Source organism: Enhydra lutris, unplaced genomic scaffold (genome assembly GCF_002288905.1).
Source record: "Enhydra lutris kenyoni isolate GAN:26980312 unplaced genomic scaffold, ASM228890v2 scaffoldscaffold8, whole genome shotgun sequence".
Classification (NCBI taxonomy): domain Eukaryota; kingdom Metazoa; phylum Chordata; class Mammalia; order Carnivora; family Mustelidae; genus Enhydra; species Enhydra lutris.
The window spans coordinates 38,034,977-38,050,376 of NW_019154092.1; the positions used below are offsets into that span (position 1 = coordinate 38,034,977).

Sequence of the window (15,400 nt, forward strand, 5' to 3'; positions counted from 1 at the left end):
GCTCGCATCTGTAGAAGTAGCCAGGGCTGCTGGATTAAAAGCCAGCATCATCTTTTATTTTAAAGAAACATTATCCCGTGAAAGTAAGACTGTAGGCTTTGGAATCATATAAACCCTGAATTTGATTGTGGATCTGGTAGAAAGAGTGTGGGCTTGTGAGCAAATTATTAACCTCTCTGGACTATTATTTCTACATCTGTAAAATGAGGACAGGTCTTCTGGTATAGCAGGGCTGCTGTTTCGATTAAACTCATCATGCCTGTTGAGGTCATTGGTTACGCCCTCACTCCCAGCGAGTGTGGGCTTTCCTTGACTGCATGGAGGTCGCAGGCACCAGGTGATATGCGAGAGGTAGAGCTTGCCCTACTAACTTGGAGACTGACCTGGCCAGTGCTTTAGAGACCTTCCCCCAGGGGCCCCAAGGCTCATGCTGTTGTGTTGTGTTATTGGTTCCCAGAGGAGGCACTGTTTTTGAAGCTAGAGCTGAAACTGTTGGTTAAGGCATAGAGTGCAACTTTAGGCCTCAGGAGTCTTATTCTGCTTGTCTCCCTGTCGTGGGGATCCCTGAACACCGGGACTACTCCTTCGTGCTGCATTCGGCTCAGCCAGATGGAAGCCACAGACCCGGCATGATCTATAAGGAGGTGGAAATTACCAACCCAGCCTTTGGAGGACTCTGGTTGTCAAGTTGCAGAGATAAGGCTTAGCACCCGGGAATGTCAGAGCTGGAGGGGGTCGCAGAATTTACCTAATTGCATCCCTTCATTCTACAGATGGGGTTGGGGAGACCTAGGGAGAAAAAGGAACGTGCCCAAGGCCACTAACTCCAGTTGGCAGAGTTGGGAATTGAGCCTGTAATTTGTACTAAACTCAGTCATTTTCCTCCATAAGACAAACTGGGAAGAAGAAAAAAGCAATACTCAAACAACATCAAACACTCAAGTTAGCAGGTGCAAATTAAACTATTTGTATGTGCTTCCCATTGTATAGGGAGATTGGGGGGGTTGGCCTCCAACCCCTGTCCCTCAGGCTTTTCTTGGGATCTGTGAAGAGAGGCAGCAATTAGCCAAATACTAGCTTAGATGACACAGACTGGGGAGGGAATCACATTTACCAAAAAATGTGAGCATCCACCAAGGTGATCCCAGCATGTTCTTTCATAAATATCTTATTTAATCTCCAATTACTTCTCAAAACAACCCTTGAGGTAGGTTTATAACCCAATTTCCAAATGAGACTTGAATAGTGTAAACCTGTTTTCTAGGAGCAGTTAGTAAGTGGGAAAGAGAGGCTAAGTAATCGAAACATGTGACATCAGATCCGTGTTCCTTCCATTCTTCTTCTCAAGGGGAAATGTGGCTTGGACACTGGCTGTCGGATCCTTACTTTGTGTGCTCCTTGTGCTCTGAAGTGTCTCAGAGATCCATGTGAAACCCAGCCCCTACCATTGTGGAGTTTCTGGTTTGGTGGGAGAGATAAATAAGTAAAGGGAACATTGTAGTACAGTTTGCCAAACGCTTGAATGCCCAGGGAAGTGAGATCAAGACCATCTGTGAGTGTGAGAGAGTGTGTGTGTGTGTGTGTGTGTGTGTGTGTGTGTGTGTGCAAATGCTTGTGTACACGCAATGGGAAAAGAATGGAAAAGGAAGGTCTAGCCAGCCTTCATGAAGGTTGTGAAAGTTGACCCAAATCCTGAGGATGACTTAGAGGTGACAATGTAGAGAAAGGAAAAAGGGCAGCCAGAGGAATTAGTAGGGAATCCCATGAAGCAACTCAAATCAGGGGACTTTGGGGGACTTAGGCAACACTGCTTGGAGGAGGCCATCTGTGGTCAGGAAGCTACCACCCAGGTACATGGTAGAAAGAAGCCACTGAATCTGACCTTCATTCTTTGCTGTGGGCCCCTGGTGTGTTTGTAGGGTTCGAGAGCCATGGTGCAGAGCTGCCCTTGCCCTCATTGACTGAGAGCTGAGTAAGGGTTGGGTCACTTGATCAATTTATGAGTGTTTATGGAGCATTTACTCTGGGTATTTCTGCAGCAGGAAGGATTTCAAGGATGCATCACTCAGAGTCATGGGTACCTTAGTCAAATGGCTTTTGGTGGCCTCTGACACAGTCTCTCATTCAGCATTTACTCAGCGAATAATTTGGAGTGTTGCTCCATGGATCAGGGGCTGTGTTAGGCTCTGGGGATTCCACGGTGAGCCAAGCAGTACAACTCTTACCCTCAGGGGCTTACCATCTAGTGCAGCAGGAGACAGGGTACAGAGTTAACAACCAAGAGCATCATGCGTGTTTATAAAATATAATAAATGCCAGTGAGGAAAAGCTCTATGCTCTAAAGGCACAAAATAGGGACTCCTGATACAGTTGTGAAGCTCAGGGAAGTGCCATTTGACCTGGGTCTGAGTAATGAAGACCTTAACTCAAGGGGACAGGAGGAGGTTCCAAGGCTCATGCCAAATCCGTCAAATGGGAAGGGCCACTTCTGACTCCCCACCTAAATACCTTAGGTGACATAAAGAAAGATGAACACTCATCTACTCCCAAAACCAAAGTCAGACTGACAATCTCCTGAAAGTATCTGAGAAGGGACTCTTACAGCTTTAGGCCAGTGAGCCTAGGTTGAAACACATTAGCTTCCCTATCTGTGGTGAGGTAGAATTACACCCCATCCTTTTATACCATTTGCCTTCTAAGATTGGAAATGCCTAATTTCTGTTAACTAGAAAAATCAGCAGTCATCAGGTCTCCTGCATGGGCGACTTGAATAAGACAGCATCCCTCCTACCATCGTTATACATAGTATCAAAGTCTACAGCTTTCAGGAAACAAATGGACGAGATGGAAGGAGGGAGGTTTGGGAGGAGTGGAAGCAGGCCGTTGACTTCTGGGCATAGATGGCTCAAGTCCAGCTCTGAGGGAGATATAAAGAGCCTTGTCACAGGGCCTAGTAGGCATTTCAGCTCTTCAGAGTTTCAGAGCATCTGGCAGAAGAAGCCCTCAGAGTCCAGCAAAATAGTCACAGGTAGATGTCTACTGTCAGTGGTATTCTAGTAAATGCTTAATGCCTTGATCTCCAGGGTTTTTTTTTTTTTTTTTTTTTTTTTTTACATTTTATTTATTTATTTGAGAGAAGAGAGAGACAGTGAGAGAGAGCATGAGCGAGGAGAAGATCAGAGGGAGAAGCAGACTCCCCGTGGAGCTGGGAGCCTGATGCGGGACTCGATCCTGGGACTCCAGGATCATGACCTGAGCTGAAGGCAGTTGCTTAACTAACTGAGCCACCCAGGCGCCCCTCCAGGTTTGTTTTTAAGCTGCGATTTGTGGAGTTTGCTGATTCCTGTGGTGTAAACGCTCCTACCAAAGCAGGTTTTCAAGCTACCAGCGTGACCCCATTGCATGTGGAGTTGGAAAGAGAGATACAGGACAGGCTCTCAGGGGCTGGCTCTGGCCCACTGCTGTTACTGTTGGTGAGAATCCGAGATGATGGGGTCACTGATAACAGCCATAACCCTAGAGAAGGAGGATTTGAGTGCCTTCCAGATGGATGGAACATAGAGTCCAAAGCAGCCCAGTGCTTTCTCTGTAGGTCAAGATTACTCTGTAGGACACTCTCCTCATTGAGAACATGAGCAAAGAGAAAGAACCAATATGAGGCCTTAGAGCGAAAAATACCCAAGTAAGGTAAAAGGAACAGTATCATGAACATTAGTTATTACAACCGCAGAATAAGAATTTTAGGAAGATGCCAGATATCTGCACAGGAAGAAACGTGGCCCTAGTGGGCTAGGAGCACAAAGTAACAGAGGGAGGACGCTGGGACGAAAAGGCATCAGAGCCAGCTGGAAGGAGCATGAATGAGGTAGAGAAAGAAGGCTGGGATACAAGCTGTGTAATAGCAGACTGAGACATCCATGGGAAATCGAATTCCGTTGCTATTATGGAGGGTAGTTTTAGGGTTTGTGCTCACTCCGATAGTGCAAAATCAAGAAACGGAAACATGAGAGAGAAAATGAGGGCAACAGAGGACAAAGATGGGAGTCTAAAGTGAGGGTTCTGGGGAAAAATTGAGAAAGAAGCCTAAGACATTGAATAGAAAAAATATCTAAAGGAATGATCGAAGAGGATATCCCCAAACTAGGAAGAACCTGCCTCTGTAAATCCAAAAGGCTCTTCGTATTGTGGGAAAAATAAAAGGAACGAGATCCATGCTATACTCATTTTGTCATTCATAAAATTCTAATGTAATGGAAGGAAAATCTTCGACTATAACAGCATAAAACAAGGTGCCTACAAAGGAAATAGATCAGGCTGGCCTCCATTTTCTCCTCTGTTACTTCAAATGTTAGAAGACGGTCTTTGGAGTTTTAAGGGAGAGAGGTCCTAGCCCAAGGATTATGCTTTTGCAGATAAAGACGGAAGAAGTGCCTTATGGGGATTCGCAGAGCGCTGTACTGACTGCAGTGGAGCTTCAGGGGAAGCGCTCTGGGGGAGCGGGGAAGGTCAGGAATGAGGGGGAGGACTCTTCCCATATTTGTGATTGTTTGCCTCTAAGACTGTGTGGGGTACAAGTGTTATTTTCATTTTTATAAGGAGCATGTGGTTCTATTAAAAAGAAAAAGATAAAAGCTATAACCTAATAAGGTAGATCTGGAAGACATTTGTTCCATCTTGTTGATGAGACATAGCGGCCAAGAGAGTGCTTATGAAGGCTCCTACTTGACAGGATTAGGTCCAGAATCCACATGTTTTGAGTTCTGTTAAATATGCCACGCGCTCTGCCGGTTCCACCATATTGTCTCTTTGGAAGGCAGCAGTCGTGCTGACGGATGGCCTGCGTGTGGGTAGTGCCCTGGGAGCAGAGCAGATGGGAGAGGTGGATGATGGTCAACCAGCATTTCTTGAGTGTCCAGTATGTGCTGGGCACTGTGCTAGACACGGGGATTGCCAGCATGAAGAAAGAATGTATTCCCTGGGACTCATTCAGGTTCTGAGACACGTCTAGCCAAGCAGGATTCCCCTGATCCCTCAGAGAAATAATTCTGAAGGTTCACACCGTCTAATTTGGAGTGCCCCCATAGGTCCGTGGCTGTGTAGGGTAAAGTTAGAGGCTTGAGTCTGGAAGAGCCCTCGCTCCATTCATTGCTGAGATAAGTATGGAGTAAGGGACTCCAAGTGGCCTGTGTAACAGTCACTGTGGGTGGCAGAGCCAGGCAGGAGCAGAGGGCAAGTACCCGGACTCCTCCCCACCATGTTCTTTTCTAACTCACCACCCTGGTTCTCGCCCTTCTGTTTCCATGGGACCTGCTGGGCAGTTATTTCCTTAGCAAGTCTGATTCCTCCTATCCCCTGCTACCAGGTCCTGCAGGCAGCCACGGAAGGGTTAACTTTAGTTGGACTGGGAGCCGGAGCCAAGTACAGAGTGTCCATTGTGCACCCGCCCCCTCCACCCCCTTCGGAGGAGTCGCTGACTGCTGGAATGTGACAAGGCAAAAGGTTTTCACCTTGCATTGGCTTCCCTCCTCTGTGAGTGTGCAAGTGGGTGCTTGTGCTCACGCTCACATGTTGGCAGGGGTGCACTGCAGGAGAACTCTCAGTTGTCTCCCAGACTCACCGAAAAAAGCGAACTGTGAATTTGGGGTGTCAGGTGTGTGCTGGGAAGAAGGCAACGGAAGAACAACAGCTCTGTGTGCTGGTGAAGTAAACAGACAGGTTGGGTTTCTTTGCTCTTCACTTTGGAAAGTTTCTTTTTATTTTTTTAAGGTGAGGGGTGCGTGTGGACGTGGGGGGCTAGATTGTAATCCTCAGCGTGGACCGCGTGAATTTTGCAGAGGGTGCTTGAGCGGGCAGAGCTACAGTGGGAGTCCTTAGGACCACAAGACTTGGACTAGCTGTCAGGGAGCTAATTCATTTTCTTTCAGAGAGAACTTGAAGTCCTTCAGGGGCCCCGTCCTGCACTGGGTGCTGAAGCAAATGTAAGAGTTATAAACCACATTTGGTCTCAGCCTAAGACTGAATTGCAATCGAGGAAGGGAAATACAAGTTGTGTTCTCAAAACAGCTAGAAGACAATGCAAGACTAGGATTTAGTGGCAAGCTATACAGCCGGGTGCAGTGTAAGACAGGCCAGGGTGTGGAGGCAGAGGTCCAGAGTTTATAAAATGTTGCCATGGAGAAGTGAAGACTTGGGCATTGACCTCGAAATATGGGAAGGCTTCGGATCTGTTTGTTTGTTCATTCCTTCTTGTGACAGACATTGGGAGAGGACCAACTGTATGCCAGTCATTGCGTGGGTAGGTAGAAGGGGATATAGGAAAAGATCCTGTAAAAATACCAAGGGGGAAGACTTCTGTGTGTGTGTAATGCCACTGTGGGGACTGGTTTGATTTGAACAGGGAATGCAAGTTGGTGACCAATGAGCCCTAAGACTGGATTCTTAAGGTGAGACCAGTGTGCAGAGACTGGAAGTGATGTGCTCCTGAACCCTGGGATGATTGATTGAAAGTGCATTACTGTTTGATCTCTGGTATTTACCATGTCATAGTCAGACTGCCCTGGTTCAGGTCCCTGTGCAGCAAGAATTGAATTTCTGATGTGCCTCCTCCTGGTCCCCCTGCCTCTACTATCAGGTTCCATTAATTCATCCCTTACACTACATGCTGGAATTATCTTCCTAAAGCGCAGCTTTGATAGTGCCCCTTTCCTACTGACATCCCTTAAATGGCTTCCCATTACCTGTAAGATAAAATCCAGCTCATTAACATCGCAGGCAAGGGTGTCCCTGATCTGGCTGTACCCTTTATCTCCAGCTTTACCTTCCACCGGTCCCTATTTCGTACAGCACCTCTTGGCTGAAAATCAGCAAGATGCTCTTTCCTGAGTGTCACCCTGCAAGCTCCTGCCCTAGGCCTTGCCTCATGCTGTCCCTTGTGTCTTCCTTCTTCCCACTCTACCTGTTGCTGAAGCCCTTGAAGGTCAAAGCCAGATTCTGTGCTCTCCTTGAAGTCTTTCCCTGTGCTTTCCTGTCGATTTATCTCTACTTTGCCCAAGGAGGAAACATTTTTCTCTTTCCTTTGTTTCTCTCCTTTACTATCGCTCATGTAAATATCTGCTCTGTTTCAGTCATTTTCCAGATCCCTCTTCAAGAATAGAAGCTCCCTGAGGAAACAGACTGTATTTCCCTTGTTATCTTAGGATCTTGACTGGAGGAGAACTGAAAAACAGATTGTTGGATTTTCATGTTTGGCAAACCTCTTATGACTTGAGCTTTAAGTTTTGGGGTGTGGTCTTCTACTTCAGTTAGTTAACGATTTCTACCTTCAAACCTAAGGAATTCTGAAGGGAATCTTTTTTTGAATGGAAGATACTGTCTTCTTAATATGCCCATTGCACACTGCTCTCCATTCCCCTGCAGTTAGATTTCATCATCTCTTTTTCATCACATGCAGTAATCATTCAAAGTTCCAAATGGATTTCATTTAGGAACTTTTAGTGGAGAACTTGCCTCACTTTTTCCCTGACACAAGGATAGTTTCATCGTACATACCTGGGAATTAAAAGGTAATGTTGAAGATTCCTGCCAGGGGAAGTAAACCACCAGGTACTACCATAAAGCATGGTTTGCAGTTCGGACGGATTTGGGGTACAAGCTGAGAAAGATCTGCTGGACAATTGCTGCTTGACAAATAGGAACACATTCTAAGGCATCCGGATGTCTCCTCCAACAGCTAGTATGGTATTTGATGCCAAAATGAATGTTGACTTGAATCCAACTTTTGAAAAATTATATAAAGTTTTGGGGTGGTAGGCAGACCAGTCTAGATGAGACAAATAATCTTATATAAGTAAAAGAATCTTCAGTGGTCATTGGGTCTCACTGCCCTCCCCTGCCCCTAAGTGGGGACTTGGTCCCTTTTATAGCCTGGGGCACAGGTGGCTGTTCAGTCTTTGTGTGGCAGATTCAGGGAAGACGCTCTTACTCTCACTCTGTCAGCCTCTTCTCTTCTCTTCTAGCAATGCTGCGTTCACTGGGTTTTCCCCTAAGAGGAAGCAGTTGTAAATGTGTCTTTCTGCAGGGCCGAGCAGTTTCCAGGAGCCGAATACGCGCGGGTTCCTCTGGGGAGCAGGTTCATGGTTGAAACCCTGGCCGCCTTGCTGGCTAGCTTCCTCACAGGATGTCGGCTGAAAATGTCCTGATTCCAGAGGGAGAAAATGCATGCCCAGTCTCCAGGCTTTGTTTTCAGCTGTTCTGAGTGTGCCTTTGCAATTGTTGATGGGCATTTTCTGGTCAGCACAGGTGTTGGTTAATACGTTATACGTTGCTGGGCTCTAAGGTAGAAACCGAAGGTGTGTGGTGGTAATGTCTTCTGCTGGGAAACCTCAGCGTTTTGAGCCACTTAAGAAGCCTCGAGTGTGATCTCACCTACAGCCTAGGGGTGGAAGGAGACGGAGTATTGGAGTTTTGTGTGGCCCCAGGGCTCTGAGTTTTCTCTTGAGGATGAGCATTGAGCTTCCTTTGGGGCTTTGAAGATGATGAGTCTGAAATTGGGACTAATGGGACATGTGGTGAGTAAGGGTGAGGGATAATTTAAGTGGTCCCGTGATGGTCTGACCCGACTGATGTTTCTAGTTTCCTCTGGGAGGAAGGCAGAATCCAAGCTCCCGGGTTGGAGAGGTGGAGAGGTGGGGAGAACCATTCCTGACATTTCCAAAGGCCTGTGAAATGCTCCCTCCCTCTCTCTCTTTTCTCTTTTTTGTTGCCACGAAGACAGAATGCTACTTCGTTTAAGGACCAGAAAGGGAATTAAAACTGTCTTGAATGGCTATTTTTATCTAAATAATTGATCATGATTAAATATCTTTTGTGTAGACAGAAATATTTTTAGCGATTGTTTTGCATTAATCACAGCATTCGAACTGATTCTCCACTGAACTCTTTGTTTTCCTCTTTCAAGCCTGCATCTAAGCTCTGCGTTTGTTTTAAGAAATAAAGATAATTTTGTGTAATTGAAATAATTTAGCATGAAAAATGATAAAGAAAGAATGGTCAGGAGGTTAGCTAAGTGTGCTTCCTCCAAGATGATGGAGGGCTTCGCCCTGGCATCTCAGGGGCGGGGGAGGTGGGGGGGCAGTGTTCAGTTTGCAAACTGTTCTTCACGTGTAAGAGGGAAGTGGTGCAAGAAGTCAGCCCAGCCCCGTCCCACAGACCTGCCTCAACACTTCAGACTTCCCTTTCGTCATGGTTGGTTTTGACGGTGACTCAGCTCTCTGTGGCTTCAGTATAAAAAACTTCTAGCCTGTTATGCACTGGAGGACTGGCTTCTCTTATCTTTATTCTTGGGCCCACAGCCATAAAAATTAACAATTCAATGAAGGGCTGTGTGTGTGTGTGTGTGTGTGTGTGTGTGTGTGTGTGTGTGTGTCCCCGCCTCCCTCACTGCCAATAGAATCCAATTTGGGGATATGCATTTTTTTTTTTTTCCCCTGATGGTCATAGATTAGAGGGAAGGGGCTTCTGGAACTTAGATTGAGTTCTTTTTGAGGTCATTTTCCTTCCTGCCATGACTAATTATCTCTCTGCTTCTCAGTTGCAGATCTGACCTCTTCTGAACACGTGGCCGTGTCTCCATCCCTGGGACTCTGAACCCAGCAGCTGGACCACTTTGTCCTTGGGATTTTGGGTGTCCTCACTTCTTATCTTTCCCCTTTCCTCTCTTCCCTCCCACCTCCTGAGAACTCCTGAAGACTGTAGGATTGTCATGGAGTCCAGGGAAATCTTAAGCAGCTCCCGGCAAAGGGGGGACGAGTCGGAATTCCTGCCTGTCTCCTCAGCCAAGCCCCCACCTGCCCCTGGCTGTGCAGGAGAACCTTTGCTCTCTGCTCCAGGAACTGGGAAGGGGATCCCAGTGGGCGGAGAACGCATGGAGCCAGAGGAAGAGGATGAACTGGGCTCAGGGCGGGATGTGGATTCCAACTCAAATGCAGACAGCGAGAAATGGGTTGCAGGAGATGGCCTGGAAGAACAGGAATTTTCTATCAAGGAGGCAAACTTCACAGAGGGCAGTCTGAAGCTGAAGATTCAGACCACCAAGCGGGCTAAGAAACCCCCAAAGAATCTGGAGAACTACATATGCCCACCTGAGATCAAGATCACCATTAAGCAATCTGGTGACCAGAAGGTGTCCCGTGCTGGGAAAAATAGCAAAGCCACAAAGGAGGAGGAAAGAAGCCACTCCAAAAAGAAGGTAGAGAGCGCTGTTTTGTAGTTTTTTTGTTTGTTTGTTTGTTTATTCATCTTTGCCATTCTCCCTCCAACTGTTAAAGGTCTGTGTGCTTCTTATTTATTTTGGAATTATCAATTTCTTTGATGGAATACTCAATGCCTTCCAGGAGAAATGCCTCTGATATCTTGGTGTAGTTTCTAGTTTATTATTATCTTCTACCCATATGAAAATCAATAGCTACTGGAATGATAATTCTGGAGCATTCCTATTTATTGTGTAGCTGCCAAGTGACTGGGTCAGACCTGGCTAAGCTGTGACAAAATATTTGCATCTTTTCATATAGTTAACAGTGGGATGTTAAAAGTTTTTGGTCAGTCACAATAGTCACGGACCTATATAACCTCCTTTTGGTTTCAGTTACTGCTGTAAGTCTTTCTAAAACAGGCAAGTCACTCGCTGGACTGAGGAAGCCATCTTCATAGTGATTTAGGCTGTTAGACAGCTCAGAGATTCATTGCTCTGAAAACCACTGGTGAGCCCTAGGAGCTCAAGCTGGAGAAAGAAAAAGGGGCAGGGGACTGACCCGAATCTTTGTTTAACACAGTGTAGATTTTTAAAGATTGGGTGTTGAATGACCTTGGTTGGCTGTCACTTTCCTCCTGAAAGTCAAACAGGTGGCAAGCAGCTCTCTAGATGATTGCTGGTGACATTTGGTTGGGAATGAATGGGTCCAGGTTTCATTGTATTTATATCACAGAGTGTTACATTGACCTCCCTTCTTCAAAGTGGTATGGCACCCAGCCGTGATAGCAGGGGATGGCCCTAGTCTGGGAAGTGTTTGTCCCCAAAACTTGCTAGGGCTCATGAATGCCTCTGAAAGGAGCGCTGTTGTTTTCAGAGGTTTAGGGATCAGGGTGGTGTGAGTTCATCAGCATCTTTGTAACTTTCCCCCACATCTTATTTATTTGGGCTCTAGACATGATGGATTAGCTAAAAACAGCACATATGAATGACCCTCTCTCCTTTCTGACTCAGATAATCGGTAACCTTTCTGTTACTAGTGGTTTTTGAGCTTCTCAATAGTCGCTCTCAAGAGAACCGCTAGGAATCTTGTTCTTTCTTTGGTGTGGGGCTTGTGTCCTTCCTCATGCTAAGTGTTTTGACTGATGTGTTGCATTTAAAATCCAAAGACTTGGATGAGAAGAGGTTTCCTAGGGTGACCAGTACCTTCCAGTTTGTTCAGACTATCACAGTTTTAAAACCCAAAGTCCTGCATACAGGAGCCCCCTCAGTCTTGGGCAAGCCAGGACAATTGGTCATCTTATTTTAACATTTGAAACATGTAATAATTTTTAGAAGCTAGCTTGTTTTTACAGGGCATAGAGGTAGGGTTTCCCTCGCCTTCCTCATGACAAGTTGCGGTGATTTCTGGAGTCTCTGTCATAAAACCAAAGATTATCTAGATGCTTGTGGAAACTTCAGAAATACTTGCAAGAGAATGCAACCGTTCAAATTAGGCTACACTTAGAAAGTGAGGCTTTGCTTTGGAGTTTGGTCTCTTCAGCTTTGAAAATGAGTATCTTTGTCTCTGGCCACGGAGATGGCCAGTTCTTTGTATATTGTTGGATTTTTGTGTGGGTGGGTAGTCTTGAAAACTGTGGTAACTGTTTTCCCTCCATCCCCCTCACTGCCAGGACTTGAGCAGCAGCCCACAGTTTGGGGTGTGCAAACTCAAATTCATTACCCTAGAAAGAGCTCCCTTGTCCTGATCAGGTATGACTTTATATACAGCCACAGAACCGTTCCTAAAGGTAACCTTCTGCCTCTTGGAATGCCCCAGAATAAAACTCTGGATTTTATGACATGGGGATGATTTCAAAGCTACAATGTGCAATTTGAATTTCTCAAGCTTGTCATCCTCACCCAAAAAGCTGGATGCCCTTTGTGTACTTTATTGGAAAGGGGTGAAATCACTTCTTTGAATGGGTGACTTATCAAGTAAGTGTTTCTAAGTCTTAGAAATTGGAAAGGACAGAAAGGAAGGGGAAGGACTGAAATTCAGCTCACGGTGCTGTGTTATGCTGACACTGTGATGGGAAGATCTACACAAATTTTAAATTCCTAAGAGCTTGCTTCACACTGTACTTCTCCATCATTCCTACCTTTATTTATGCCTGGAGCTGTTACTTTCCAGAAATGAATGCATGAAGTTATCAGTACTGAGCTTTAATCACTCGATAGATGGTAGAAACATTCTCTGATCCCTATTGGATCAGAGTGTTAACTTTATTACTCTGTGGAATTCCTATTGGTTTGAAAAGAGGGAGTTAGCAAAAGGCAAACTTGAGATGGAGAAGTAGAAACCTCACTTACTGTTTCAGTGCCGTGAACTTAGAGAATTTACTTATATCTATGAATGTGAAATATGTGATCAGTAACTTGGGATGGGGGCAAGGATGAGGATGGCATTTGGTAAGCAGTAGATGAGTGGTCTGACTCTACAATCTAGTCTTCTGGATTTTTTTTTTTTTTTTTTTTTTAAGTACTCTACCTGCAACGTGGGCCTTGAACTCATCACTCTGAGATTGAGAGTCTCATGCTCTACTGACTGAGCCAGCAAGGTGCCCCCTCCTTTTTTTAATGAGGCAAGCCACTCATTGAAGAAGTGTGGATGGAGTGGCCCCTGGGACTCGGGTCCTATGTTGGGAGCAAAGAGGGAGGCTCTGTTGAGCTGATCCTTGAGTTGGTAGAGATGCCCGCTTGGGAATCACCTGAAAATATGTGCTGACTTAGAGCAGGGATTGGCAAACTAGTCTGTGGGCCAAATCTAGCTCCTGGCCTGTTTTTATACAGCCCACAGGCAAAGAATGGTTGGAAAAAAATCAAACAAAGAATAATATTTTGTAACATATGAAAATTATATGAAATTTAAATTTCAGTGTCCGTAAATACAGTTCTGTTGGACTAGAGCCACATCCATTTGTTTACATTTTGTCTGTGACTGCTTTTGCGCTCAGACAGCAGAGTGGAGTGGTTGTGACAGAGACTGGATGTCCCACAAAGCTTAAACTATGTTCTATCTGGCCCGTACCAAAAAGGAAAAAAAAATGTTGACCCTTGATTTAGGGACAGGACATAGAGTTTCAGGATAACAAGGATTTTGTTTGGCTTTGTTTCTCATGATTCTTCCTCCAAACTTGGAGGCTGGGGGGAAACTGGGTGTTACATCATTATGTGCTTTTTTTTTTTTCCCAGACCAATTAATTTTGTTCAGCTCATTGTTTGACTGCCTTAGGCAAAGACAGCTCATACTGGATCCCAAATGATTTTCTTTTTCATTGGTTTTTATAAAAAGCACACTCTTTAGGATAATGATAGCTTTCCTTACATATCACAGCTAGTGTTTTACTAGGCTAAGTGTATTTCTGCGTGTTCTGCTACTTTGGGGTGAAGGTGTCTATGTGTGGCATCCTCTAGAGCTTTATTCCAAGTTTCAAACTTGACACCAATCCTCCAGATCGGAGAGAGCCATTATAGATGTCCAGGCAACATGGTCCCTTGAGTGGTAGGATGGTAGGAGGGGACCCATGAGGATACCCCTTCACTGGCTCAAGGATGGATGGACTCTTTCTAACCAGGGGCTACGTCCCCTCTCTTCCATGTGAAATTAGGATGGCCACTGAAATGCTATATGGAGGTGGGTTTATGGTGAATAAATTTACGTAAGGTGTAAGAGCCACATTTGGTGAGAAGTGGAGGCCGAGAAGAGCATTCAGAACATATTCCAGAGCCTCAGAATCATCCTTTGGATGGACCTGCATTGCAGATGGACTCAGTAAAGGCAACTCCCTCCTTACCACAATACCAGCATTGTTGCAATGTTAGACTTAGCCAGGCAAGTGCTGAAGTAACATAAGCTTCATGTAGTTCCCTTCTAGGTCACTCAGTCAAAACAATAGAAAACACAAGCCAGAATCTCTAGAAGCAAGTTCAAGTACAGCACGTGAGCATAGAATGTTCCAACAGTGACAGGTTTTGGAAAGGCTCTCAGCTAGACAGAGCTTAACAGCTCTCCTCTTTCCTGAGGACTTCCCATAGGAGTCAGGGACACCCGTAGCATGAGGAGAGGGGACTCCCTTCAGTGACCCAGGCTGGGAGATGCGGGTGGTAATCTGCACCAACTGGCTTGGTGGCTTTGCATCTGGAGTATAACCTTGTTGAAGCCCCAGTGTCTATATCTGTCAAATATAGATGCTAATTTCCACATGATATAACTCAGTGGAAGATTTTAGGAAGGATGTGTAATTGACAGAGCACACATCGTAATAAACAGTTCAGATCTGTGGAGCTGTGTGGCAGGCCCGCTGCTAGCTATTTTATGTGGATTCACCTTCACTGTTCGTCCTTCCAACAGTCTTGCCAGGCAGATATTACCCACTTACAGATGAGGAAGTTGAGGCTCATTTGCTTCAAAAAAGCAGGAACCCAAATGGACAGGGTTGGTCTTTGAAGCCTGTTCTTCTGTACCCCAAAGCTGAGGCTGTATTCCAGTCCCAAAGTGACCACACTCTAAAAGACCACTGGAAGGTAGGGATCTAAGCACTGGGACATTTCTTGCACACCTTCCATATTAGTTAGGGTGACAGAATCATCATCCGGTATATCGTCCTTAATTCCAAGTGTTCCAGGATGTTGGAGAGAAAAATTCAAAGCCTCATGAGTTAAAGTCTTGTTTTTTGTTTTTCCTTTGTTCTTCTTTTGACCAAAATACAACTTCTGTTTCATTTCTTTGGATTTAGTTTTCCCTTTTCGCAGCTTCATCAGGAGAACCTATTTCCTCCAACAGCAAGGACTTTAACCTTATATCCACCAGTGACCTGCTGTGGTCCTAGAAACATGCTTGGGATTTGTTCTTGGCAGTTCCCCCTACACCATCTTCATATGCTTGTGGAAAGACGCTAGCATTCTGCTCTGAGCACTTTTGACCCTCTCTTAGGAAGGTCAGTAAGTTGGGCATTCATTTACTCATTCTTTAAATAGTATTTTTTTTGGTACCAAACACAAAGTTTGGATGTAGATGGGAAACGAGGTTGGCATCAGATCACGGGGAGTGATGAACGTCAAATAAGTAACTGGGTTTGCGTTCAAGTTGGTAAGTGATGGGAATGCTCAGTG

At 45.4% G+C, this 15,400-nt stretch overlaps 1 protein-coding gene across 1 annotated transcript in view; it reads left to right on the plus strand.

Annotated features, from left to right (window-relative positions):
- Nucleotides 1–9,578: 9,578 nt before the first annotated feature.
- LOC111142556 (SET binding protein 1) overlaps nt 9,579–15,400 on the plus strand; it is a 352,841-nt gene continuing 347,019 nt past the window's right edge. The window contains exon 1 of the mRNA XM_022495825.1: nt 9,579–10,246. Coding sequence (XP_022351533.1) covers nt 9,761–10,246 — 486 coding nt within the window. The 5' untranslated portion in view covers nt 9,579–9,760. The remainder of the gene's footprint in view (nt 10,247–15,400) is intronic.